This window comes from Suncus etruscus, chromosome 1 (genome assembly GCF_024139225.1).
Source record: "Suncus etruscus isolate mSunEtr1 chromosome 1, mSunEtr1.pri.cur, whole genome shotgun sequence".
Classification (NCBI taxonomy): domain Eukaryota; kingdom Metazoa; phylum Chordata; class Mammalia; order Eulipotyphla; family Soricidae; genus Suncus; species Suncus etruscus.
In genome coordinates this window covers 98,613,761-98,640,218 of record NC_064848.1, presented here as the reverse complement: position 1 = coordinate 98,640,218, position 26,458 = coordinate 98,613,761, and the positions used below count along the sequence as shown (strand labels likewise).

Here is a 26,458-nt window from a genome sequence, read left to right as displayed (position 1 = left end):
CATTACTTTCTATTTAGATGCCAGGGTTCTTAAAGTTAACTAAAGCTTTAATTAACTTTAACTAAAGTTTCTGATAGATTCCTTTGTATTTCTTCTTTCTTTCTTCTATTTTCCATAAAGTTAAAACAAATTTTTTTTGGCCATTGCCTGATGGTACTTAGGGTATGGTATTATTCCTTGTTTTGTGCTCCAGAATCAAGGTGGTGGCCAACGGGGTCCAAATGTTAGGTACCAGGGATTGACTAATTGCTTGCATGGCAAGCACCCTGCCTACTGTCATGTTTCTTCAAACCCATTACTTTTAATAAAATGCAAATTTAATGTCATTCTGCAAGCCAAAGAATATACTATTGTGCTATGAGTATGCTTTAACTGTCCAACTAATTGTTTTTTCTTGACTTAATAGCCATCTTTTTTCTGCGATTTTTGTTCTCTACTCTTTCATCCCTTTCTCCTCTTTCTCCTTTTCTCTTAGTGATCATATCCGGGTCTCTGCAGGGCATGGACATTTTTGCTGAGTCATATTCTGCATCTATCTTCAGTTTAGAGGTTTAATTGTTGACAGCTTTAATCTTTATCCCTGTTTTCTATCTTCTCTTCATCTGGACCACCAATATAACAGGACCACTGTAGGCCTTTACCTTTAAGAGCTAACAGGAATTCTGCTTTTGTTTTGTTTTGTTTGACTTGCTTTGGTTTTTAGGCCAGACATTATGATGCTAAAGATTTACTCCTGGATCTACAATCCTGATACAATCCTGGTGGTGCTCAGGGAACCATCTGAGATACCAGCAATTGAAAAAAGATAAGTTGCCTGTAAAGTACCTTACTCTCAGTACTGTCACCCTGGCCCATGTTTTGGATTTGAGGCCATACCTAGTAGTGCTTAGGGCTATTCCTGGCTTTGTGCTCAAGCACTTTGTGCTTTGACCTTGGAAGTACTCAATAACCATTTGATGCTAGGGGTAGATAGAATCTGGGTTGACTACATGAAATTGCCAATCTATCTTTACCCTTATCTCCTGTACCTCTCTGGCCCTCATTCTGTATTTTAAAAGGGGCCACCTTTGGTGTAAATGGTGATTTCAATGTCATTTTATTCACAGGTCTGTAAACTTTGTGCAGGCAGACAGTATAGGCTTGCATTACTTCATTCAGTGCAATATGTTCAAACAGCACAGTGCCTAGAACATAGTATGCGGTACAATGTATTTGTAAAATAAGAAAATGAAGATAGGGCCCGGAGAGATAGCACAGCAGTGTTTGCCTTGCAAGCAGCCAATCCAGGACCTAAGGTGGTTGGTTCAAATCCCAGTGTCCCATCTGGTCCCCCGTGCCTGCCAGGAGCTATTTCTGAACAGACAGCCAGGAGTAACCCCTGAGCACCGCCGGGTGTGGCCCAAAAACCAAAAAAAAAAAAAAAAAAAAAAAGAAAAGAGAAAATGAAGATAAGTGAAATTACTTTTTTGTAGACCTGAGAGCATGCTTTGCATGTAGGAGGCGCAGAATCAGATTTAATCCCCAGGAATGGGACTGCATGGTCTCCTGAGTATTCTTAGAATCACCACCCAAGACACCTCATTGGGAACAGTCTATGAGTACCACTGGGTGTAGCTACCAAAGAAAACAAAAACAAGACAAATAAAGTAAAGCAAAACAGAAACAAACAAACATGCAGTTCTTGATTGTTGATTTTCATTCAAAAAATACCATAATTCTGTGGAAATTTAAGGGATTAAATCAGGAATTTTTACTTGGCTGAATTATACAAGATTCATCTTAGAGGATTTTATTCCATTTTCACTACTTTTCCCTCCATTCTTGTCATTTCTGTTAAGACTATTCTAAAGTGCTCCTTTAAAGTTCTTCTTATATGCTCTAGGCTGAATATTGATGTTACACTCTGCCCATGTATATGATGCACCTTAATCCTCAATGTGATGGTATTTGAAGTTCTTTGGAAGATAATTAAGTTATTATGATGAAACCCTTAATAAATGAAATTCATTGATCCCTTTAAAAATGATCCTCAAAGAGCATCTTCATTCCTTTAACAAGTGAAGACCAAGCAAAATCTTCAACATTGAAGGAAGTACACTAGAGTTCTCACTAGAACTCTATTTTACCAAAACTTACCTTGGAATCAAGTCTTTATAACTTATCTTAGACATCCTATCTCTAGAAATAAACTTTGCATTTAAGTTACCCTATAATAATGTTACAATAGTCTGAACATATAAGACTCTCATTTTGATATGATATATCCTCATTAGTGAGAAATCTAGGGTGTTAGTTATGCCAAAACTGTACTTTATCAATTCATTATTCATGCATGTAGCATGATTCAGAATATTAATTTTAGGATGTTTATTTCATTTGCAAGTGCCACTTAAAGTGGAAAAGAGAATTTTTTAAAAATTAATTGCAAATATCTCAATATATCAGTACCATACACCAAAAAGTAAAATTTAGCAAATCATATCTTAGAAACAGTAGTAAAGGACTGGAAGATAGTGCAAAGGATGAAAGCAATTGCTCTGCATTGGAGAGCCCCAATAATGATCCCTGGCATTGCATGATTCCTGGGATAATGCATGAGAAAGCTCTAAGCAATGAGTTACGAATATAACCACTGAGTAGCACCACTGGGTATGACATAAAAAAACAAACAAAATAAAATAAATGGCGCTATATATTTTCTCATAAAAACTGCCACCAGGTTTAGAGATATACCCAGTGGGTTACTACATTGCTCTGTATTCAAGAGGCCTTATACCATGTGGTACCTCCAAGGACTGCTGAGAGCAGTCCCAGAGCACAGAGCTGGATAGCCCCCCAAGCACCATGGTGGTATGCCTCCCAAATCAAACACAAGTAAAAAAAAAAAAACATTGGATTGACACATTATATAACAATGAAAAGCCAGCAATATGCCATTATTATGTTTAAGCATGATCTAACACTAGAGGGAAATTTATCCTTATTTCAAAGTATGCTTTGACATGGTATTACTTTCTTTGAAACTACTCTGAACTAATTTATGCTTAACATAACTTATTTAAATATTTTTCAAGTTTTTTTCTTTCTATCATCTTTTGTTAGTAGAACACATTTACTTAGGTGTTTAGTTCTCTTGAACAATATGACTAAAAAGTACAGAAGACAGGTAAAAATTAGGGTATCATAGGTCTTACTTGTAAAATAAGCCTGAGGTATTGTAAATAGGGAACAACTTTTATAAGTATCAAGGGTTTCAGATAAGAGGTAACTTGGCAAAGGAAGGTTCTTTCAAAGAGGAGGAAAAACTTGACACAGCCTCAAGGTGCATGAGTGTAAATTTAAACTTGCATTCCTGCAAACTTCTATTTCCCTCCTCTTAAAAATAATGTCTTTTTCTCTCACCCTTTTCAAATGAACCAGTAAGACTGGTGATCACACAGTTGGAATAAGAAAGTGAGTGACAAGAGTTTTGAACTTAACCTTCTGATTTCATTACTCACTCCCTGGAAACTTGGTATAGATCAGAAAAGGAGAATAACATTTGATCCAAAAATAATTAACTAGGGTAGCTTTTTATAGTTCTAAGAGGATATGTGTAATGTTAATTTCTAACCACTTTAACCACTTCACTTTATTAAGTATCTTAAGTTTTATCTATACTTCAGCTAAATTTTGAAATTTTAGATGAGTAAACATGTATTTTTTTCCCTAAATTTAATATTTCAACTCTTTTTTGGCCTCCTTTTGTCATGGATTTTTTTCTTTGATAGTATCTTTTCATACTGTTTCAAGTCAATAAATCTGCTTTTACTTTTGTTGGTTCTAATTTAAATAAAATTTTCCTATTTCATTATATTTGGATTAAGATCATTCCCTTAAACAATACTGTCAACATATTAGCCTGATAGAAAATTTAAGAATACAGCTTATGTATAACATGAGAAAAATAATGTATTATAATTTCATTTGTGTCACTATCTTCTTTGCACGCATTTATTTTTTATTAATAGATCTATCTTTTAGTATATAAGCTGGGAGAGAAATTTTGCCATTCAAACTAGAATTTTACTTATAGTGTGGCCCACCTGGTGATGCTGGAGGGGCTACTCCTGGCTCTGGGGTTGCATCCAATGGTGGTTCAGGACCCTTGCTGTGCTGACCATTGAACCAGGGTAGGCTGGATGCAAGATAAATGCCCTAATCCCTATCTTAACTCTCTGGCCCCACAATTAGAATTTTATAGCTGAAAATGATTATAAAGAGCAATTAGATCAGGTCCCTCATTTTATACCCAAAGAAGTAGGTAAATTGGGGCCAGAGTGGTGGCGTTAGAGGTAAGGTGTCTGCCTTGCCAGTGCTAGCCTAGGACGAACTGCGGTTCGATCCCCCGGCGTCCCATCTGGTCCCCCAAGCCAGGAGCGATCCTTGAGCATTACCGGGTGTGACCCAAAAACCAAAAAAAAAAAAAAGAAAAAAAGAAAAAAAAAGTAGGTAAGTCACTTTCTGTATAAAGCCACACAACACATTGTTAGGGGAGAAACGAAACTCCATTAATCTTGGCTTTCAGCAATGTTGTTACTACTCCAAGTAATATATGCAGGCTTTAATTGTATTTTATTAAGGTCAACCCATGTTGAGTTCAGCCTCTAGGTAAGTTCATTTGATTGTTCAGAGATGCTGCACCTTTATTCCGGGCCAGCCAAAACTATAACCTTGTAATCCGGAAGTTGAATGGAAAACTGGCATAGTTCCATCTTCCCACTGAAAATACATATGCCACACAGGTGCTGGGAAAAAAAAACCTTGTTTCTAAAACAACATTTCACTTCTCATTGGTACAACATATTCCACATTTAGTTGATATTTTTGAATTTACACACACTATGCAACAAGTGTTGTTCCTTTCATATAATATCCCTGCGCTCAGCTTATTATTTAAGTTGTAGGCAACTGTTAAAAGCAGTGTGTGTGGGGCCGGAGAGATAGCATGCAGAAGGTCATTGGTTCAAATCCTGGCATCCCATATGGTCCCCTGTGCCTATCAGGGGTGATTTCTGAGTGTAGAGCCAGGAGTAACCCTTGAGCACTGCTAGGTGTGACCCCAAAATAAAAAATAAATAAATAAAATAAATAAAAGTAGTGTGTATATCATTAAAATCTTGCATATCTTACAAATATTAAATTTCACTTTGTGGGCCCGGAGAGATAGCACAGCGGTGTTTGCCTTGCAAGCAGCCGATTCAGGACCAAAGGTGGTTGGTTCGAATCCCGGTGTCCCATATGGTCCCCCGTGCCTGCCAGGAGCTATTTCTGAGCAGACAGCCAGGAGTAACCCCTGAGCACCGCCGGGTGTGACCCAAAAACCAAAAAAAAAAAAAAATTCACTTTGTACCAGTTTCTTCTAAAAGTAAACATTTATAACATACAATCAATAAAGGATCAATAAATCAATAAATGTATGATTAAAAGTTGATTATAACTATCAAGACTTATTTGGTCCACCGCTAACTATTGTTTATTTGGCCAGGTGGGCAAAACATTTTGTAGAAAAGGGAGAGCTAAAATTTGAAGTGCACTTAAAAAAAGAAAGTAAATGTCATTTTTATGTTTTAATTTTGGGGGTGTGTGAGAAACAATTCAGATATTATCAGGCATTATCAGGGGATACTCCTGGGTCTGTATTTGGGATTGAACCCAGACCTCCACTGCACTGTCACTCATTGAGCTATTGCTTTGGTCCTAGTTTATATTTTTTATGGAAAGCAATGAAATTTTTTGTTTGTTTTTTGGTCAACACCGATGTCGCTCAGGGGGTTACTCCTGGCTATGCGCTCAGAAATCATCGATCTGGCTTGGGGAACCGTATAAGACGCTGGGGGGATTGAACCGGGGTTTGCCCAGGCTAGCGCAGGCAAGGCAGATGCCTTATGCCCCCTGTGCCATCACTCTGGCCTCAGAATGCAATTTTATTTTATTTTGGTTTTTCGAGTCACACCTGGCAGCGCTCAGGGGGTTACTCCTGGCTCTACCGCTCAGAAATGGGCCCTGGAAGGCTCGGGGGACTATATGGGATGCCGGGATTTGAACCACCGTCCTTCTGCAATGCAAGGCAAATGCCTTACCTCCATGCTATTTATCTGGCCCAGCAAATGCAATTTTATATTAAAATATTTAGTCACATTTACAGTTGACAAAGAAAACATTTTTGTTTGTTTTCCTTTTTTGGTTCACAATGGACTTTACTCAGGGCTTACTCCCTGTGCTCAGGGATCACAAGGATGTGATCATTTTGATTGTTCTAAGTGCAGTGGCCCAGATTCAAGAGGGGCAGGTTATGTGCAAGGCAAGCACTTTTAGCCAATGTATTTTCTCATCTGGCCCCAATTATTCTATAAATAGAAACACAATGTATATTTTTTCAACAAGTGGGTTGATGCTAATGTTTGTTTTACTTTGATATATTTACGCATAAAGCGTACATCAGTATTTGAAATATCTCATTTTTTAAAAAGGGCAAATTACTACACTCTTATTGATGAAATTGGAGAGAGTAAGTCTGGGGGATATAAGTTTCTATTTTCTGTTCTTTATCTGTTCGAACTTTATTTTTGAAGTTAGAAATACTTGGGAGGGGGCCAGAGAGATAGCATGGAGGTAAGGCGTTTGCCTTGCATGCAGAAGGTCGGTGGTTCGAATCCCGGCATCCCATAAGGCCCCCTGAGCCTGCCAGGAGCAATTTCTAAGCGTAGAGCCAGGAATGACCCCTGAAAGCTCCTGGGTGTGACCCAAAAACCAAAAAAAAAAAAGAAAGAAGAAAGAAAGAAAGAAAGAAAGAAAGAAAGAAAGAAAGAAAGAAAGAAGAGAAAGAAAGAAAGAAAGAAAGAAAGAAAGAAAGAAAGAAGAAAGAAAGAAAGAAAGAAAGAAGAAAGAAGAAAGAAGAAAGAAAGAAAGAAGAAAGAAAAGAAAGAAAGAAAGAAAGAAAAAAAGAAAGAAAGAAGAAAGACTTGGGAGGTGGAACAAAGACACACACACACAAACACATATAAAATATGTGTAATAAATATACATATTTGAAAGTCATAACACGGTGAATAATAGAACATCAATAACTAGCAAAAGTTTATTCAATTAATATTTCATCTTTGTTGATGAGTAGATAGAACTCATCAGTGTTTTCTCTTCATCTGCTTTTTTTTTTTCCTTCGCCTTTTCATTCAGAGTTGCTGACTTTCTCCCTAGCTAACCTGAGGAAGTGGTAAAAGTCAAAGCTTTCCTGTCTGAGGTCATTCTGAGTGCTGTCCAGAATAACCAAAGAGTCACCAGAACCCAGAATCCTTACACTTTAACTCATCACCAACTTTCTCCCTAACTCCCTACCCTTCTCTGCTCCCCACTACTTGGCCGATTTCCCGCCCCTTTATCAGCTGCAATCAAGACTATACTGTGCTTCGTGCAGAGCGCGACAAATCAAAGTGTTCTACCGCACAATTTAAGGACAGGGGGCTAGTTTTTGTTTCAAGATAAAAAATCGTTGAACAAAACACAAACCTCCTCAAAACTTCCTTTAAACCAACATAGCATTGTCACACGGGAGGCGCTCTCCCACTCTCATTACTACCCAGCCAGATGACTCAGATTACTAACTATTTCTATTCACAAGGACGTGGCTGGCCCCAGATCGGCTCATTCAAGTCCTCTCCCCCATCTTCCTACTCTCCCTCCCCCTGGGAGGGTGGACGTTAGGAGAGCTCACCACGCCAAACGTCTTAGAATAATGATGTGTGCCTGGCTGCCCAGAAGGGTTTTGCGCTGGATCCTAATAAACGCGTCCCTCCCCCTACACCATTAAGATCAATTTTTTTATTTTTGGAGATAGGACCAGAGATAGGAGATTAAGAAAATTTGGAACCTAAGGTCTTACAATTTAGTACCCAGCTTCTCCACACCCACACCCCCCACCCTATGGGAAGCAGGACTGAACTATTTACTGGAGACCGGGAATATTAAACCTGTCCTGTCTGTCCTGTTCCGTCTGTCTGTCTGTCTGTCTCTGTCTCTCTCTGTCTCTGTCTGTCCTGCCTGTCTGTCTTTCTCTCTGTCTCTCCCCTCCTCTTTCTCTGCCACCGGAGATGAAGGCGGGCAGCATCAGCGCTGCCTTTCCCGAGAGTTCCACTCGAAGCTTCTACACTGATGCTGCGTTTGGCGAAGAAATGGACCCCTTTGGCCTTTGGATCCGGCGCTTCGCAGCATCTTCGGCAGCGGTGGGAGGGAGGAGTCGTCGTCACCCTCAGCCTGGGCGCACCCAGACCCGGGGGCCCCCGATCCCCCGGGACTCTGCGTGAGCGCCACCGACCGCCGTGCGACCTCCGCGCTTTGGTCCACCAGCCAGGAGAGGAAAGGAAAAAGAAAAACAAAACAAACAAACAAACAAACAAGCAAAACACGCAACCAACCAACCAACACCCCAAACACACTCCCACCCACCCACCATCTGGATACTCCCCCCCCCCCGGGGGTTCCCAGTGTCCGGGGCCTGGCCGAAGCCCGAGGCGGGGTCCGAGCCGAGTCTAGGCCGAGTCCCGCGTGCTCGCGGCTCTCCCGTGGCGGGTCTCCAGGGGCGGGTCGGGGCGGCCCAAGGCTTGGGGGGCGGAGCGCGGGCCGGCTGGGAGGGGGCGCCGGGGTTGGGGGCGCCCTGCCCTCGCGGCGAGGACGGCGGCGGAGGCCACTGCCCGGGAGCGGAGAGCCCGGGTCTCGCAGGGCGCCCTTCCCACGCCCAAGGGCCTCGGCCGGGCGAGTGGCCGCCCCGGGATCGGGGAAGAGGAGGGGGCCGGGGGCGTCGCGGGCGGCGCAGCCCTCCCGAGTGGAGTGGCCGAAAGTCGGGTGGAGAACTTCTCCCCCGCGCGCCCGGGGCCCGGGGGTCCAGCACCTCTCCACGGCCCGCCCCCGCTCCGCCTCCCGCGGCGCCGCCCCCCTCCGGCCGACTTCTCGGTTACAAAGGAGGGAAAATGAGCCGGGCGGCGGCGGCGGCGGCGTTGGCGGGGCGGCGCGGGGCCACCTAGGCGGCGGCGTTGGCGGCCGCCCCCGACCACGGAGAACGCGCAGCAGCTCGCGGCCCAGGCCCGAGCAGAGACCCCGCGGCCGGCCGGTGGGCTCGCTCGCAGGCTTCGGGAGCTCATGAGCGTCGCCGCCCGGGCCGAGGAGGAGGCGGAGGCGGAGGCGAAGGCGGAGGCGGAGCGGAGGCGCCGCCTTCCCCGCGCCGTGCCCAGCCGTGGCCGCGCGCGCCCTAGCCGGGCTGTTGTCTGCGCTGCGCTTCTGGACCAGTTTGGGGAAGTTGCCCCGGGCCCTGCGCCGCCCAGATGTGCGACCTCATAGAACCGCAGCCGGCCGAGAAGATCGGCAAGATGAAGAAGTTGCGGAGAACTTTGTCGGAGAGTTTCAGCCGCATCGGTGAGTGAGTGAGTGAGTGAGTGAGTGAGTGAGTGAGTGAGTGAGTGAGTGAGTGAGTGAGTGAGTGAGTGGCACGCTGCCCTGGCCTCCCGCTGCCCGGGCTCTCCGCGCTCCTGGCACTCGCGATGCCGCCGCCGCCGCCGCCCCCGGGGGCAGGCGTGGGCTGCGCCTCGCGCCGAGGGAGGGACACAGTCCTCAGGACCTGTGGGAGGGCGACGACGGAAAGGAAGGCACTACTTGATCTCCAGGATCAACGGGGTGCATTTGGGGGGGGGACTTTGGGTCCCCTCTCTTCTTTGCCACCGGCACCCAGGCTTTCGCTCCCGAGAGGGCACAGCCTGGATCTCGCTGCGCGCGCGGGCTTGTGCGTGGCCACCTGGTCAATTGCGTATTCTTTACAATTTTTATTTTTCTGCGCAGGGTTTGGTGTCAGTGGTTTTAGCTTTGGGGATTGTTGAGACGTTGAGTTGTGCCTGTTTCATCACCTAACGCTGCCAACCTTCCCAGAATTGGGACAGATACCTTGGGACCTTTTGTTCCGCACATCGGGTCCTCCAAAGCAAGACTTGGGCGCTCAGGCTCAGATCTTTCTGTTCCTTGCGGAGAAGGGAGCGCGATGAACTTGCCAGGACGTTTAAGGGACGGCTCCCAAACTTCATCCATTATACCACAGTTCCGAGGTTATTGCCTTTCAACGGACTAACCAGATGACCAACAACATAGAGAAATGCTGAGGACATAAAAGACTAAACCCATGATGACACTGACCTAACAGGGTGACAACACCGTCACGTGGAGGGCATTTGCTTGATTTTTAGTGGTGGCAACAGAAAACCCCTTTTCACCTTAAGACAGTAGCTGTCTCTTCTGACCATCAGTAACTTTCATTCATGCAGGTAACCACTCTGAGTCAGAAAACAGCAGGGGCCCTAAAAGGGACCCTCCCAGAGTCCCAAGGAGCTTTTCAGCCTTTGTTTCGTATGTCATCCATGTTGATGGAAATTAAGCATATAAATGCTGAATTCTTGAAATAAAACAGTACATGAACGCTTTAGTCATCCTTCATACATTTACTTAATAGTCATTATGTAAGTGAATTGTAATATCTACAAACTTTCTTCCACATAAGAAAACATGGTTCAAAATGGAGCCTACTTTTTTTTGCTTAAAATTTTATATGGGTTTCACAGACTCTCCCAAAGATGACTATAAAATTATAGTGTGTATACTGTATTTAAATTTTATTTATCACATCTTTCAAATATTTATTGACACTTTCCTTCTTTTGTGTTGGGGAAGCATATGGAGAACTCCCTACATTCATGTAAAGTTAGACCCCAGAGTGTGAGAGCCAGGTGTTGAATCAGTGTACACTATTAGGGAAGATGTTTCAATGCTGGACCAGAACCGTCATGAAGGTGTGTTCTGGAGTCCATTAAGCCCAGTCCTGAAACACATTAACTGTATATTTACTAATGCTAATGACTCTGTTGGAGCCCTTCCAGTTTTGTGTTAAATAGTTCATTGCAATTGAGACTCAGTAAGAAATCAAGATATTAACATAAAAATTCCTTATCTTTAAATAATTTTATGATTTTGATCGACAATGGGTAAAGCTTGGATTAAGTGTAGTGCTTGCAAATAGGATATTATACATAATTAAATTTTCTAGTTTACTGAGATTTAGTAATGTGAAACTCCTTTTGATTCCAACTTTCTTAGAATGTCTTAAAATCTAGTAGATTTTACTTCCTCCTTTTAGGTGACAGTACAATACAGTGAACATAATTGATTATTTTTTATATTGATGGAGGATTATGATTCTTAATATCAGATCTATTGCAGAGCACTGTAAGAGGAGATAGATAACGAGGTTTTAGTTTTAAGTAGTTGTGATTGGATACCAAGCCCAGCTAATCACTAGAAGTAATGTCACAGAAAAAATAGCAGTAGTTCTTATGTTTCATATTTATTTATAAAATATAGTGAAGTCGTTGTGATTATTTGAAAATTGGTTTCTATTTTTAGACTATCCTAACTTGCTGGCTTGGCTCTTGGGCAGAGAGTTGAGGGATGTAGGGTTGGGCCTGGTAGTAGTAAAGGTCATTCAGTGGTGCTTAGGGGAATATGCAGTGCCAGGAACCTTACCCAGATCTCTCTAACATGAACATGTACCCTTTGAACTATCTCCTTGCCCTATTTGAAAACTTTTCAAGTACTGAAGGCTGTTGAAACAGGTCATAACACGAAGTTATGCAGTGTCTAGTGGGCTATGTGTGGGATGAATGGGGGCTACCCTTTGTTTGCCACTTGTATTTTTAAACTTTTTTTTTTTTTTTTTGGCCACATCAAACTGTTTTCAGGGTTTAGTCCTGACACTGCATTCAGGGATTACTTCTGGCAATTTTAGGGGACTACAAGTGGTGCTGAGATTGAATCCCAGTTGACTACATGTAAGGCAAATGTCCAAACTATTATTGCTGTGTGCACTTTGTTTGCCACTTGAAATGTAGTGTCCTTGAATAGGTTTCTCAACTTCTTAGCTTCAATGTTTCATAGACAATTCAGTTTTATCATTAGCATTTAGTGAATTAATGCATATGTTTTTATGATATGTAATACAGATTTAAGGATTCATAATTGTTATTATTAAGTCATAGTAATTGTAACATCATAAATGTCTTCCAAGTTGAAAGCAAAAGAAGTCAAAAGATGTAAGCACACACATAAAACAAGAGAAGGAGATTAATAGACATAATAGTCATTTAATAGACAACCTGAAAACAGGATACATTTTGTGTAAAAGATGATTTTTGATATAAACAAATGACTTAAAATAATAATGATAATTGATAAATTATTGATAACTTATTTTATTTATTTATTATTTATAAAATTTATTGTTAAGTATAAATAAATGCCTTTTAATTTATAAATAAAATATTTATTTTTATAATTATATTTTATAATAATAATAATTATTATTATTATTTGCTTTTGGTCTCACCCAGTAGTGCTCGTGGCTTATTCCTGACTCTCTTGCTCGGGGATCACAATTCTTGGTTGTTCTCTGGGGATCATATATAGTACGAGGGACTGAGTCCTTGTCAGCTGTGCCCAAGGCAAGCACCCTACCTGGTATGTCTCTAACGTCTCAATTTTACTTTTTTAGAGTGACTCAGAAAGTGAGTTTTGTTCTATGGTGAAATAACTGTACCACTATTTAGCCATAGACATAGTTCAACAGAATTGATCACATGCTTTCCTGGCAAAGGTCCAAGTACAGTTTTTGGTTCAAATAGTCACTGAGCACTACCAGATGTAGCACTACATCCCCATTCCATAATAACAACAACAGCAACAAAACAACAAAGAAATAAGTAACTCATTTATAGTGAGTGAGGATACTCTTTGGAAAATGCAACAGACAATTAACCCTTTTTGGTTTTTTTGGTTTTTAGTTTTTGGGTCACACCCGGCTTTGCTCAGGAGTTACTCCTGACTCTATGCTCAGAAATCACTCCCGGCAGGCTCAGGGGACCATATGGGATGCCAAGATTTGAAACACTGTCCTTCTGCATGCAAGGCAAATTCCCGACCTCTATGCCATCTCTCCAGCCCCACAATTAACATTTTTAATAATGAATTGTGACTATATAAAAGTGACAGTGCTAATACTTAGTTGATCACACATAAAAAATCATGTAGCATTGTCTTGCTTACCCTTAACACAGATGATCCCAGATTTTTTTTTGTTTTGTTTTTTGTTTCTGGGCCACACCGGCAGCACTCTGTGCTCAGAAACCACTCCTGGCAGGTTTGGAGCACCGTGTGGGATTCTGGGAACTGAACCTGGGTTCATCTCAGGTTATCAGCATGCAATGCAGACGCCCTACCGCTATGCTATCACTCCAGCCCCATTATTCTAGATTTTATTTATTTATTTTATTTTACTTTTTTGGGTTTTTGGATCATATCCAGAGGTGCTCAGGGATTACTCCTGACTCTGAGCTCCGAAATTACTTCTGGCAGGCAAAGGGGGACCATATGGGATGCTGGGATTCGAACCACCATCTGTCCTAGATCGGCTGTATGCAAGGCAAACGCTCTGCTGCTGTGCTAGCTCTCCAGCCCTATTCCAGATTTTAGGAGAAACTTTTTTTTTGTAGTGGGGATTCCCACCCCTGGGAACCCAGGCATACCTGTCCATGCCTGGGAGCTACTACTTCTGCCTCAGTGCTTGTCAGTCACTTCTGGCTGTGCTCAGGGACCATGTAGGTGCAGGGGATTGAATCTGGGGCTCTGCATACCAAAATATATTATCTAGAACTTGGTATTTCCCAGTTTAATAAAATACTCTCTAGCCATACAGCTCTAATTTGTGACATCTATCTCGGAATGACTAGTATGCCATTATTGCCGTTTAAGATGGGTATAATAAGTTAATAAGTTTGAGGTATCCATTAAGTTTTCTGCTGTCAGTTTTTTTCTTTAACAAAAGGATTGTATTTATTTACTTTTATATAGTTAATAGATCTTTTGTGGCTTCCATTTTTTAACTTTAATCTTTTTATATTGCATTTTTTATTTAGTTAAAGAACTTTAAGTTACAAAATTATTCATATTTGAGTTTGAGGCATATAATATTTCAGTACCAATCCCACCACCAGTGACAGCTCCCATCACCAGTGCTCCCATACTCTATCATTTCCCTAAATCTCCCTTGCAATGCCAGCTTGATAGGCCCATTGCAAAGTTCCCTGCTTGCAGCTTAAATCATCTGTTTTCAGCAATGTTGAATCTGTACTTTATATAATACAGCTAGACTACTCTCCCACATCACCAATATAATGGAAACCTGTTTCCCATAAGTACCCTTCTCATCTTCTTCCTCCTAACCTTCATTTTTAAAAAGAATTATATTAATTTAATTTATTAAAAAGAAAGATAAAATTTTCAGAGCTTCAAACAATATTTTTCTTTTTTTCTTATTTTGGATTTTGGGCCACACCTAGTGATGCTCAGGGGTTACTCCTGGCTATGCGCTCAGAAACCGCTCTTGGCTTGGGGGACCATATGGAACACCGGGGAATTGAACTGTGGTCTGTTCTAGGTTAGTGCATGTAAGGCAAACACCCTACCACTTGTGCCACTGCTCCGACCCCAATATTTTTTATTTTTTGATTTTAGTAATGCACCATGATTTACAAGCTTATTAATATTTGGTTTTATATTTGGCTTATACTGTGTTCTAGCCTGGATCCCAACTGTGATAATTTATTTAGGAATTTGTATTGTTGTCTTAGGTTTCTTTGATTTTAAATTTAACTTAGCATAAAGATACTTGGGAACTTAATTACAAAGAAGTTTACATTAAAATCTTTTTTCTCCTATTTCTGTATGGTGATCTAGGAGGAGAAAAACTTTCCATAATATCTGGGATGAAAATTAGGTCATATTGATATTTTTCATATTTATTTTAAAGCATTTCTTTATGCTTGCTTGAATTATCTCGTAAAGAAAGAAAATTTATTTTCTGTGATATTTGAGATGAACCTCACATAAACCATTTCTTTAGATTGCAGTTTGTGAGAGACTGGAACAAAAGAAAGAGGCTTTGGTTACACTGAATTTTGGGGTTCGTTACCTTTGTACCCTAAGTGTGCAATTTGAGAGTCCAGTTCGTCATTTGATAAATGCATTTGCTAGAAAAGAGAAACACGAGATTAAGGTTTCAGACACAAAATTTAACCATTGTATCATATTACAATGTGGGTTCAAAATATTTTACTGAAAAACTATGACAAGTAACTTAAATTTCATAAGAGAAGAGTGATTTTTTTTATTTCAAAAAATTCACTGTCACTCAAAATTTTAGGTACCTTAGTGGGTTTCTTTGGGGTGGAAGGGAAGTCAGACTCAATGGTGTGCAGGTTTACTTTGCACTCAGGGATCATTCCCAGTGGTGCTTGGGAAACCATATGTGGTTTTGGGAATTGAACGTGGATTGGTCTCATGCAAAGCAAATGCCCTTCCCACCCGTGGTACTTTGCTCTGACACCTATTTTGCTACAAAATTAAGCTATAACTCACTAATTCAGCAAATAATTGTTGAGTGTTTACTATGTGTGAGACATTGTGTTGGCATCCAGGGTCAGTGACCCTTGTTAGCTGTTCCTGTCCTGAAGGATTTTAAAGAGAAGATAGCCAGTGAATGGACATTGATAATAGAGAGTGGCAAATCAATACCATGAAAATTAGTGTAATTTGCTGTTGGGCAACATAGGAGAGGTGCCACTGTTATTGTGGTGATAACATCAAACATTTTTTGAACAAGCAGTGTTTTAAGCAGAGGACTGCATAGGGTGTCTGATGTTCTTAAATGTTTTTAACAAGTTCCCATGTTAATCCAGAAAAATATGCTTTATATTTATTTCAAGATGTAGATATTGTGGGCTTACACTTACATGAATGATTAATGACAATAAGGGAATGTAATCAATAATGAGATGCGCATGTATTTAAGTCAAAGTTTATCAATGATCTGCTAGATATTTGGCAAAAACACCTTTAATTGATGTTTGTTGTTACTATTAACTGCAGTTCACAACAAGGATGCAGCACTTAGAAGAAACCTTGCCAGTTGTCTGTCTACCATGGGGTGGGTGTTCAGTGAAATGAGATTTATTGATTTTAAATTTCCCTGTGGCATGTTTGGGCTTGAGAATAGTGTACATAAGAAGGAGAACATGACTTCCAGCTTCTTATTTTATTGAAAGGACAACTGGAATTCTTTCATCAGTTTCTTCCATTTCTTTCTATAGATCTCTTTATAGAAAAGCTTCAGAGTTAGCTGGACATGAGGATCAGAGAAAATGTCCAGGCTAGGTGCTAGCCATGATGTTTTTATTTACTTTCTCAGTGAGAGGGTCTTTATTCTATATGTGCATTTAATATTTAATATTTAATAAAAGATCTACTGCACTAACTATAGTTTTTATTGGATGCCTTTCTTCGGAAAACCTAGGAATACATTTCCAGAAGTTTTATCACATTCAACATAAGGAAAATATATTTGAAAGTTTGTGCTTATAAAGAAATCTCTAGTTAAGTAAGTTTATTTAAGGACATGAATTTGTTTCAGGAGTGAGGAATATAGTCTAATAAGATTGCTAACTGAGAATTAAAGCCTTTGAGAGAGGTTTTGCTTTTAGTGAAAATATAGCCATAAAGAGTCACCTGAATCTAATGCCTTTCCCTCAAATTGGTTTATTTTAGATTGATTCTAAGTCGAGTCAAATACATAATGAAATATTCTGGGCACCAGAGCCAGCTCCTCTGCTGCTCTGGCTCAGTGGTGTTCTCCCAACAGTGTGCAGGGGAACCAGGGCCACATTCATTCATGCTGGTAGATACCTGATGTCTGAGGAAGAAATGTGGGATGTGGTACCTCACCCTCACAAGGCTTCTGCTCTAGGACTTGAACCACTCCTGGCCCTAGTGCCCTCTCTTCTTTTTTGTTTTTAGATCACAACTGACAGTGCTCAGGACTTAACTCTAGGCTCTTTTCAGAGGTCATTTCTGGTAGTAAGTAGGACCATAAGTAGTGCTGAAGATTGATCTGGGTCACCCCCCATGTGTGAGGGAAATGCTTTACCTGCTGTACTATTTCCCACCCTCTCCACCAGCTACACCTTTTCTTCAATTAGAAGAAAGTGTCCTCTAATAAAGTACAGACAGATCTTGTAGATACTTCTTGGACAAAAAAAGGGAAGACTAAGAATTACATTTTCAGAAACATTTTATTTCCCTCAGTCTACCCTTATCTCTTTTAACTTACTGCAACAGTATTTCTTTTTTGTGTGTTTGTTTTATGTTTTGGGGCCTCACCTGGAAGTGCTCAGGTGTCACTATTCGCTCAGAAATCACTTCTGGTAAGCTGGGGGTTCATATGAGATGCTCAGGTTTAAATCTGGTGGGACCTTACCCAATGTGCTAGAGCTCCTGTCCTATAACAATCATTCTTGATTAAAAGTATTAAAAAGATATTTATAACATGAGCAGACAGTGACCTTTATAAGATTGTCATACTATATAGAGGATCTATCAGCTTATATTTATGTGTATATATAAATTGTGATAGCTTCATTTTAGGCACATGTTTTCTCTTGGAGCTTAATTGCTAAAGTAATTTATTTTCCATTGCCTTTGTCAGGAGGCAATAGATTTCCAACTACAAGCTGCCAAAGTACTTCTATTTTAAATGGAGCTATTCAGTATAGACCAGAAACAACTATGGATAGTTAAGTAAATTAAAATTTTTTTCTTTAGTGGTTTCAGGTAGATTAACTGCTTTGTGTATTCCTTTTAAAAAAGTAAAACGTTCTAAGCAATTGTAGGACTTAAAAAACTAGATGTTTGCCAACTGTGAGAGAAATGAAATACTACTTCTCTTTATTATGATAAAATTCCAGTTCTGAAGCCTTGTGTATTAAAAATAAACTGGAACTACTTATAAATCCCTATAAAATATTCAAAAATATTATTTCCTTTGGCCGTACTCTGTCCTAGAATGTATTATGTTGAAATTTTTTTTTTTTTTTGGTTTTTGGGCCACACCCTGTGATGCTCAGGGGTTACTCCTGGCTATGTGCTCAGAAGTTGCTCCTGGCTTCTTGGGGGACCATATGGGACGCCGGGGGATCGAACCGCGGTCCGTGTCCTAGGCTAGCGCAGGCAAGGCAGGCACCTTTACCTCCAGCGCCACCGCCCGGCCCCATATGTTGAAATTTTTGAACGGTGTCTCCATGGTGCTTACTATGCTTCAACTTTTTCTATAAAAATCTCACTGTGGGCCCTTGTAGTGTGAGTGTTCTAACAATCGGATCCGTGGATCTTTATGGTTATATATGCTCATAAAACTCAGATGATTCAGGTGAATTTCCTTTAAGATTACTTTGCGACTCTTTCATGAAAACGTTTCCTGCCATTGGAGAGAGTAGGGGAAGGATATGCATCTTTCTTACTTGTTCTTGGGAGGGGCGTTCATTTACATATTTATGCAAAGTGCTTCACAAAGATGCATGCTGTGCAATTTCTTCTCTCATTTGCAGTTTTTGTATTTGTATCATAACATTGTTATTCAGGTAGGAGTACAAATTTCACTTTTCGAAATGAAATCACCATACTGCTTTCTAGAACTTACTTTGTCTTTTTGAAATGTTTCAAAATAACCATTTCCTTTCCTTTTTTGTTTTATAGCTTTGAAGAAAGATGACACCACCTTTGATGAGGTAGGTTAAGTTCCTTTATTTAATTTTAGGGGTATTTAATTACTGCTAGGTAAAGTTGATAGGTGCCAACTTTGCACTTAGAAAAGGATGCCTTAAAAATAAAGCAAGCAATGGAATCTCTTTATTTAGTAACACGGTATTAATTTTCCAATCTTAAATAATTACTTAAATGAATTAGGGTAGCTAGCAATAGAAATGTTTTAATTTAAAATGAACAAAAGTCCTTGGCAGGCCTCAGTACTAACTTTCTTGAGGTGAAGAGGTGGGGAAGACAAATGTGCTGTATTTGCCTGGGGCACAGGAGCTGCTGATCATTTGGGCATCATGGCTGCTTTTTGACCTTCTCTGGTTAAGTGTGTGAATGTGATGTTTTGAAGCCACATATTGTCCATCCAACTCCCATGGGAGGGGCTTTTTCATATTATTTTGTATATCAGATCTCATCTTTTTCAGTTTACCACTAAATAACAAAAAGGCCTGTTCAAGTAAGGTGGTGGAGGGTTGATATATAACTAATAGCATTCCGAGTGTGAGTTTTGAATTGTGTTTTCCCAATTATTTAAAAAAAATCAGTATCAATAGAAATTATCAGAGAAACAATACTGAGTTTTCTCAAGTGCTGGAGATGAAGTATTTCATTGCCACCAAAGCCACAACTATTGATTTGTGTTGTAAACTAGGCTATGTGTAAGCATACATGCATGCATGTGTGTGTACATACATGTGCACAGACTAATGAAAGCAGATTTGTTTGTTTTTTTGTTGTTGGTTTAGTAGTTAAGGTCATGCTACCTGTCTTCTTCTTGCAATAGTGTGTCAGTAAGAAAAGGATATTTGTGATCTTGGCAAGTCTCCTCAAGACCATGTGGCTGACTGTAAAGTGGGATTGGTCTACTTAGAGCCATTCTGCTCCATACAGGGATTAATGGATGGGACCAGGATTATTTGGCTGTCACAGTTGGCTTCTTTGTCTTCTGCACCTGTTCTTTTTTTCACTGGGCTTCATGTCCCTGGATTCTAACTTTGTATGCTGGGATGCCAAAGCCAGATTTCCCTACTGGCACTACTGAAACAAAGCCTAAAAACCCAGCTATTCTAGATTTGAAGCAATGATAATTTATTTCTTCTCCGTCTGTAGTAGGTAATAGTGATGTACTATTCCAGTACTTCTGGAATTTCTGTAGTGTTGGTAGGATGTTTGGGGAAAGTTTTCTTTCTTTTTAGACATCAATGTGAGAATATGGGGCATTTTCTCTCTTTATAAATCTCCCCTCTAATTATGGAAGCAATTTAAGCTTACATAAAAGAGAAAAATAAGGAAAAGTAAAAGAAAAACCTTCTAAATCCTATTATCCAGCTTCAACTACAGTTGAGTGTTCTTCTTACTTTTTTCCCCAAGTTTCAAACAAAACAACAAAACATAGCTCATATATTCTATCTTGCCTTTTTTTGTTTTTGTTTTGTTTTGTTTTTGTTTATTTTTAGTCTTTGGATCACACCTGGTGGCACTCAGGGTTTATTCTTGGCTCTGCATTCAGAAATTGCTCTTGACAGGTTCAGGGGGCCATATGGGTTCCTGGGGATTGAACCATAGTTGACTGAATACAAGGCAAATGCCCTACCAAATGCCCTATCTGCTGTGCTATTGCTCAGGCCTCTCTATTCTGCCTTTTTTTTTTTTAACCTATAGCATGATATTTTCTCATGTTTTCATGGATGACTCCTTGTCATGCCTAGGAGCTTAAAAAAACTCATGTAAAGCTCTTGTTAATGATTGCATGTTATTCTGTCATGTGTCTGTGATGTTGGCTTTTAAAGAAATATTAGGTATTTTCTCGATGAAAATTATTTTTTTGTTTGTTTTGGGACCATTACTGGCAGTGCTCAAGACTTACTTCTGGCTCTATGCTCAGGAGTCACTCTTGGCTGGGAACCATATCGGGGCACTTATGATGGAACTTCGACTGGCTATATGCAAGACAAGAGCCCTGCTCACTGTACTGTTGCTACAGACCCCCTTGATAAAATTTATAGATGTCAAACTCCTAACTGCTTGCTATTTCTTACCCAAACTTCTGCACAGACAAAGTTCATGGCTTTGTAATTTGGGATAAAATAATCCTTTGCTTTTACAAAGTGTTTTTCATCCTCAGTACCGTAAGTGTACTGAGAGTGGAGAATTAATTTGAGTCAGTGAATCACAGAATGCTATACCTCCAAGAAATGTTGTAAATCATGTGAGCTGCTTCATGATATGACAGATGAAGAAATTGAGTTCCAGAGAGGCCAGGTAATCTTCAACTAATCAGGAGAAGCCAGGGAAGACAGTTGTAGTGAAGGCATGCCGGGGTAAACCCTGCCTCAGTCACCCTTTTTGTGGCATTTGACCTACTCTTTCCATGCCTTTTATAAAGGAGAGATAATAATTTATAGCATGAAAACTGGAAGGATTCTATTTAAATTCAGAATTATTAATATAAGGTGAGTTATATTTGGAAATTCTTCTGAAATGTCTTATAAGGACCTGTAACATGATTTGCATATTAAAATAAAAATATTGGCTAAAACTTACCTTTAAAAAATCCTTGAAAAGTTAACTACATTCAGTTTCATGATCTCTTTGTGTTTTTTGCACATGGCTAACATCAGTAGGTATTTTATGAATAAAGGAGAGTGTTGACCTGAGTGACTGACCATGTGGGTTCTCATTCTCTACTTTTGAGTAGCTGGGGCAAGTAATCTCATTTACCCAGGTCTTTAATTTTCTTTTTTATAAGATCAATCAGTTAGATTATGGTGTATCACCTGGCTTTCATCTCTAAATGTAAAATAGAATCCTATATAATGGACAACATCAAGTTGCAGTTTTATTGTACTTGATTATCTTCATATTATAGTTGTAGAACATTGAACCTTCTGGTCTTCTTTTCTTCTCTGGAATTGTTGAGCTCTATTTAGTTTGAAATTCAATACATATTTCAGTTGTGAAACATTGAGCTCGGTTAACTTTTTAGCTAAGCAGCCAATAAGCTGTGGCAGTGCTCTCCTTACTCTGTAGCTATGAACTGAAGGGCTCCTTATCTTAAAAAAAAAAAAAAAAAGACCTCCTCCAGAGTGTCTGGTGCTGAGATTTAGTTGCTACACCCTGATTCCTGTGGACTATTTCTTTAGCAAATGTTTATTTCTTTAGTAAATGTTTGACTTTGAACTGAAAGAATGGATCTTGGGACCAGAGAGGTAGTACAGAGTGTAGGGGACCTGCCTTGCACATGTTTGATCTGAGTTTAGTCCCTGTCACCTATCACCATATATGGTATCCTGAGATCTGTTAGAGTGACTCCTGGGTACAGAGCCAGGAGTGAGTACTGAGTACTATCAATGTGTTTTAACCTCTCTCTCTCTCTCTCTCTCTCTCTCTCTCTCTCTCTCTCTCTCTCTCTCTCTCTCTCTCTCTCTCTCTCTCTCTCTCTCTCTCTCTCTCTCACACACACACACACACACACACACACACACACACACACACACACACATACAGAGAAAGATGGGTTCTTTTGCAAGTTTTATTGTTCCTAAAGCTGAAATATTCTTGCTAGTTTTTCAAACTTGCTTGGAATTATATCCAAGAACTATGTGCTAATGCTTATGTAGAGAGAAGGAGGTAATTTGGAAGATAAATATTGAGAATATTGAGGACTTCAGATATTTATGGTGATAATAATTTTGTTAAAATAGGGACTTTTGTTGAAGCTCATAATATTTGGAGATCAGAGAATATAGGATGATTTTTTTGTCCCCCCTTCAATGTATGTTTGGATCCTCACTTAAATAGGAGAATTTGAAATGGGTGGACTCGTCATTAATATAAAGTTATGTCTTATAAATTCTATTATTTTAGTTGGTTTAGATGTTTTTTGTACAGAAATTCTTAAAGTTTGAAGCTTTTGGGCTTGACTGTCCATAGCCTATAGGAGGGAGCTAAATAAATAATTATAAAAATACAAATGGAGAAGCCATATTGCAGATACAGGAAGACTGTTATTTTATGTTACATTTTTAAGTGAACACCTATTTTTAGTGACACTGATAAGAAAGTTCAGAAAATATGAACTTCCTATCTATGATAATGTAGAATTTTTGAAATTTCTTGATATACAAATAATTTTTCTCAATAAATAAATGCCTAGACCATGCATGCCCCTAGAGTGGTACCATTCCTTTGAGGAAATAACATTTTGAACCTTATTTAAAAAATTTAATGCTCTACTTTAACATAACAATACTTAGTTTTCTCTCCACGTGTCAAATTACCACATAGAAAACCTTTTCAAAATTGGAAGCACAAAGCTCAAATTAAATGTAAATAATATAGAATCAAGGGATCTAAACTTTAACAATCTAAACTTAAAAGAGCCCATTATACTGGCAGGCCAGAGGTCAAAGGGTGGTGGTATAGGATGCACTCTGGGTTCATTGGTGGAGGGAATTTGACACTGGTGGTGAGATTGGCCCTGATTCATTTTATGTCTGAAATTCAACTATAAAGGACGCTGTAGATCACAATTGTTTTAATAAAATAAAATTAAAAAAAATACACATGTATAAAAAGATTCAGAAAACTTGAGGTCAGAACAATAGCACAGTGGGAAGGGAGTTGCCTTGCAGCAATGTGGCTGAGGTTCTATCCTCAGCATCCATATTGTCCCCTGAGGTTGGTAGGAGTGTTTTTTTTGTTTGTTTGCTTGTTTGTTTTTTGTTTTTTTTTGGGCCAAATCCAGCGGTATGCATGGAATACTCCTAGCTCTGTACTTAGAAATCGCTTCTGGCAAGGTTGGGGGATCATATGGGATGCCGGGATTGAACCTGGGTCTGTCCCAGGTTGGCTGTGTGCAAGGCAAACACCCTACCTCTGTGCTATCACTCCAGCCACAGGAGTGATTTCTGAGTGCAGAACCAGGAGTAATTTCTGAACACTGGCTGGTGTGTGTACCAAAACAAAAAATAAAGACAAAATTAAAACATTTTTTTTTAGAAAACTAAAGTCACAATAATTCTGGGATTGTTTTTGTGCTACTTGACAAAGCTGAGTTGTCTAGTTTTAGACAACTCTGTCTAACTTAGATCTCTGTTTTTGTCAGAGAATTAGCAAATAAAGTATTGAATGAATGACTAGTGAGAAATATAAAATTTCAGCAAATGAAGTAAGCCTTTGAATACTAAAGAGTTCTAGTTGTTTATGGTATAGAATCTAGGTTGAGGGATACAGAGAGGCAATAGAATTAATCACAGGTTTTAGTCTATGGTTTTGTTGTTATTGTTGCCATATTATTTTGTACAAATTTTATTTGTACAAATTATTTTGCACAAATTTATAATACCTAGGAAGTTAATTGCAGCTGTCACTTTTTTTGAGGGAGTTTAAGGATATTATGGGGAGAGTAAAGGTGTTGGGGATCCCTTGGAATTCTTCACAATACTTGGGTAACCAGGTGGTGTGCTTCAATGTTCTTGTTTGGCAAAGTGGTGCATTTGCTCCTCAGGTCTAGTATGCTGGGAGTCAACATAATCATACCTGGTAGTGCTGACAATCAATCTCAGACACTTGTGCTTACATGGTATGTGACCATGATTGATGAGCTTCTCCTTAGTTTAGACTCTGATTTTGACAAGGGGTTGGGCCATGATCAATGATGTTCAAGGGTCACTCCTGGCTTTGTACTCAGGAATTACACCCAGGTGTGCTTGGAACTCAATATGGAATCTGGTGATTGAACCCATGTTGGCTGTGTGCAGAGCAAATGCCCTATCCACTGTACTATTACTTCAGCTCCATGACTCTAAGTTTTAAATTTGATTGTATGAGAACTTGAACCTTGGGATTTGAGAGAGAGAAAGAGAGAGAGAGAAATAAAGAGATATAGCTATAGAGAGATATATAGAGAGACAGAAAGACAGAGACAGAGAGAGCTCAACAGACTGAGCACATGTTTTGTATAGCAGGAGGCCCAGGTTTGATCCCTCAGCATTGCAATTTCCTTGGCACTGGGTGTGTCCTCCAAACTAAAGCAAACAAACAAAAAAATCATCTTCATCTGTGTTGATAGTCTCAGAGTATGGGTGTGAATAAAATATACATGTATTGTAATATAGGTCTAGCTTCTACTTCTTTTAATGGCCTATTTCTTATATATATCTGGAAAATATATATAAAATATATAATATTGACAATAATAATATATATAATAAATATATATGTGGTAAATATATATAAATATAAATTTATATGGCAAACTGGATCATTTCACTGGCACCATCACAAATGTAAAATATTAAATCCCTATTGAACTTTTTCCTTCATAAGCTCTCACCTGATGTACCCCACCCCATCTCTTTCTTTTCTGGCATCCAGTTTCTAGATGAACACTACACCACCTACCCTATCCTATTCTTCCAGTCCAGGACCCATTTCTCCCAACCTTTCTTTCCTTCTTTGTTCAATTCTGGCACATCACTGCTTTGTTGGTATCCTCAATGGCCTTATCTATCCCTGTGTTCTCAGCTTGTCATCTTCTCTGCCAGCCCTCCATTTTGACCTGGCATCTTTTCTTCTCTAAGCCAGTGACTGCCAAGAGTTGTTTGAGAAAATCACTCTATAAATAAATTTATCATCTCCAGTCTTAGCAGGCAGAAGTGCAATGTGGCACTGTATTCCTGGCCTGTTTTCTGCACAAACCTTTCTGCTCCTCTCTAATCTTCTGCTCACCAACCCACCCTACTCCTCTGTTCTTGTAGTGCATATCTTTCTACTCTATACAGTTTTTTGAGTTGCTGTATCTAAGTGTCATACACTAGACAACTTAAACAACAGAAATGTCTCACCATCAATGGTTCTGGAGTTGAGAAATCTAAACACAGCGTGTCAGTGGAGTTACTTTTTTTGAGAGATGGGAAGGAAGGAGCTGGCCCAGGCAGCTTTCCTTGGCTTATCGGCTATCTTCTCTCTGTGTGTTCATATGCTTTTCCCTCAATGATGGTCTCATAACTCCCCATTTTTATAAGCACTTCAGTCATGCTAGATTGGAAGATTCACTTTAACCTAAAATGGAATTCATTTGAGTTCCGCCACTTACATTTGCCTTGACCTATTTCCAAGTAAGATCCCATTCAGACATATTGGGGAAATAACTATAGCAAATAAAAATTTTGTGGGTACAATTCAATTATAACAGCATCCCACTTTTTAAAATATTAGATATAATTAATAGGAAATAACATCTTGCCTTCAGGCTTTTTATCATTATTTTCTCCAAACTCCCTTTTTTGACCACCTCTAAGCTTTGAGTAAGTATAGGTCTCTCCCCTTTCTTTCATCATAATGGAAACTCACTGTCTCTATGATCATTTTTCATGCTTTCTGCAAATGGTTTGTCTATCCCTTGTTTTAGCTATTTCATTATGAGTGACTCAGCTCTCTGTTATGAACATCACATGCAGATATCCTCATAACCACAATATCTTTCTGCTTTTGTATATCATAGTCATCCTGAACCCAGCATATAAAAATATTATGATCCCTTCTTTCCTAAATCTGCTTATTTTATGCTTCCTATATTAGGGGCTAGATGATATTTCAGCCACATTATATTTTAATTGACACTGTCCTAAAATCCTTTTTACCTTCTCATCTAAGCATTGACTTGTTTCTTATTTTCTCATACCAT

At 39.5% G+C, this 26,458-nt stretch overlaps 1 protein-coding gene across 1 annotated transcript in view; it reads left to right on the top strand.

Moving 5' to 3' along the window:
• The first annotated feature begins 9,286 nt into the window (after positions 1 to 9,286).
• Positions 9,287 to 26,458, top strand: part of CDK14 (cyclin dependent kinase 14) — a 733,148-nt gene continuing 715,976 nt past the window's right edge. Inside the window, exons 1-2 of the mRNA XM_049769012.1 lie at positions 9,287 to 9,447; positions 18,709 to 18,740. Of these exons, the coding sequence (XP_049624969.1) occupies positions 9,357 to 9,447; positions 18,709 to 18,740 (123 nt within the window). The 5' untranslated portion in view covers positions 9,287 to 9,356. The remainder of the gene's footprint in view (positions 9,448 to 18,708; positions 18,741 to 26,458) is intronic.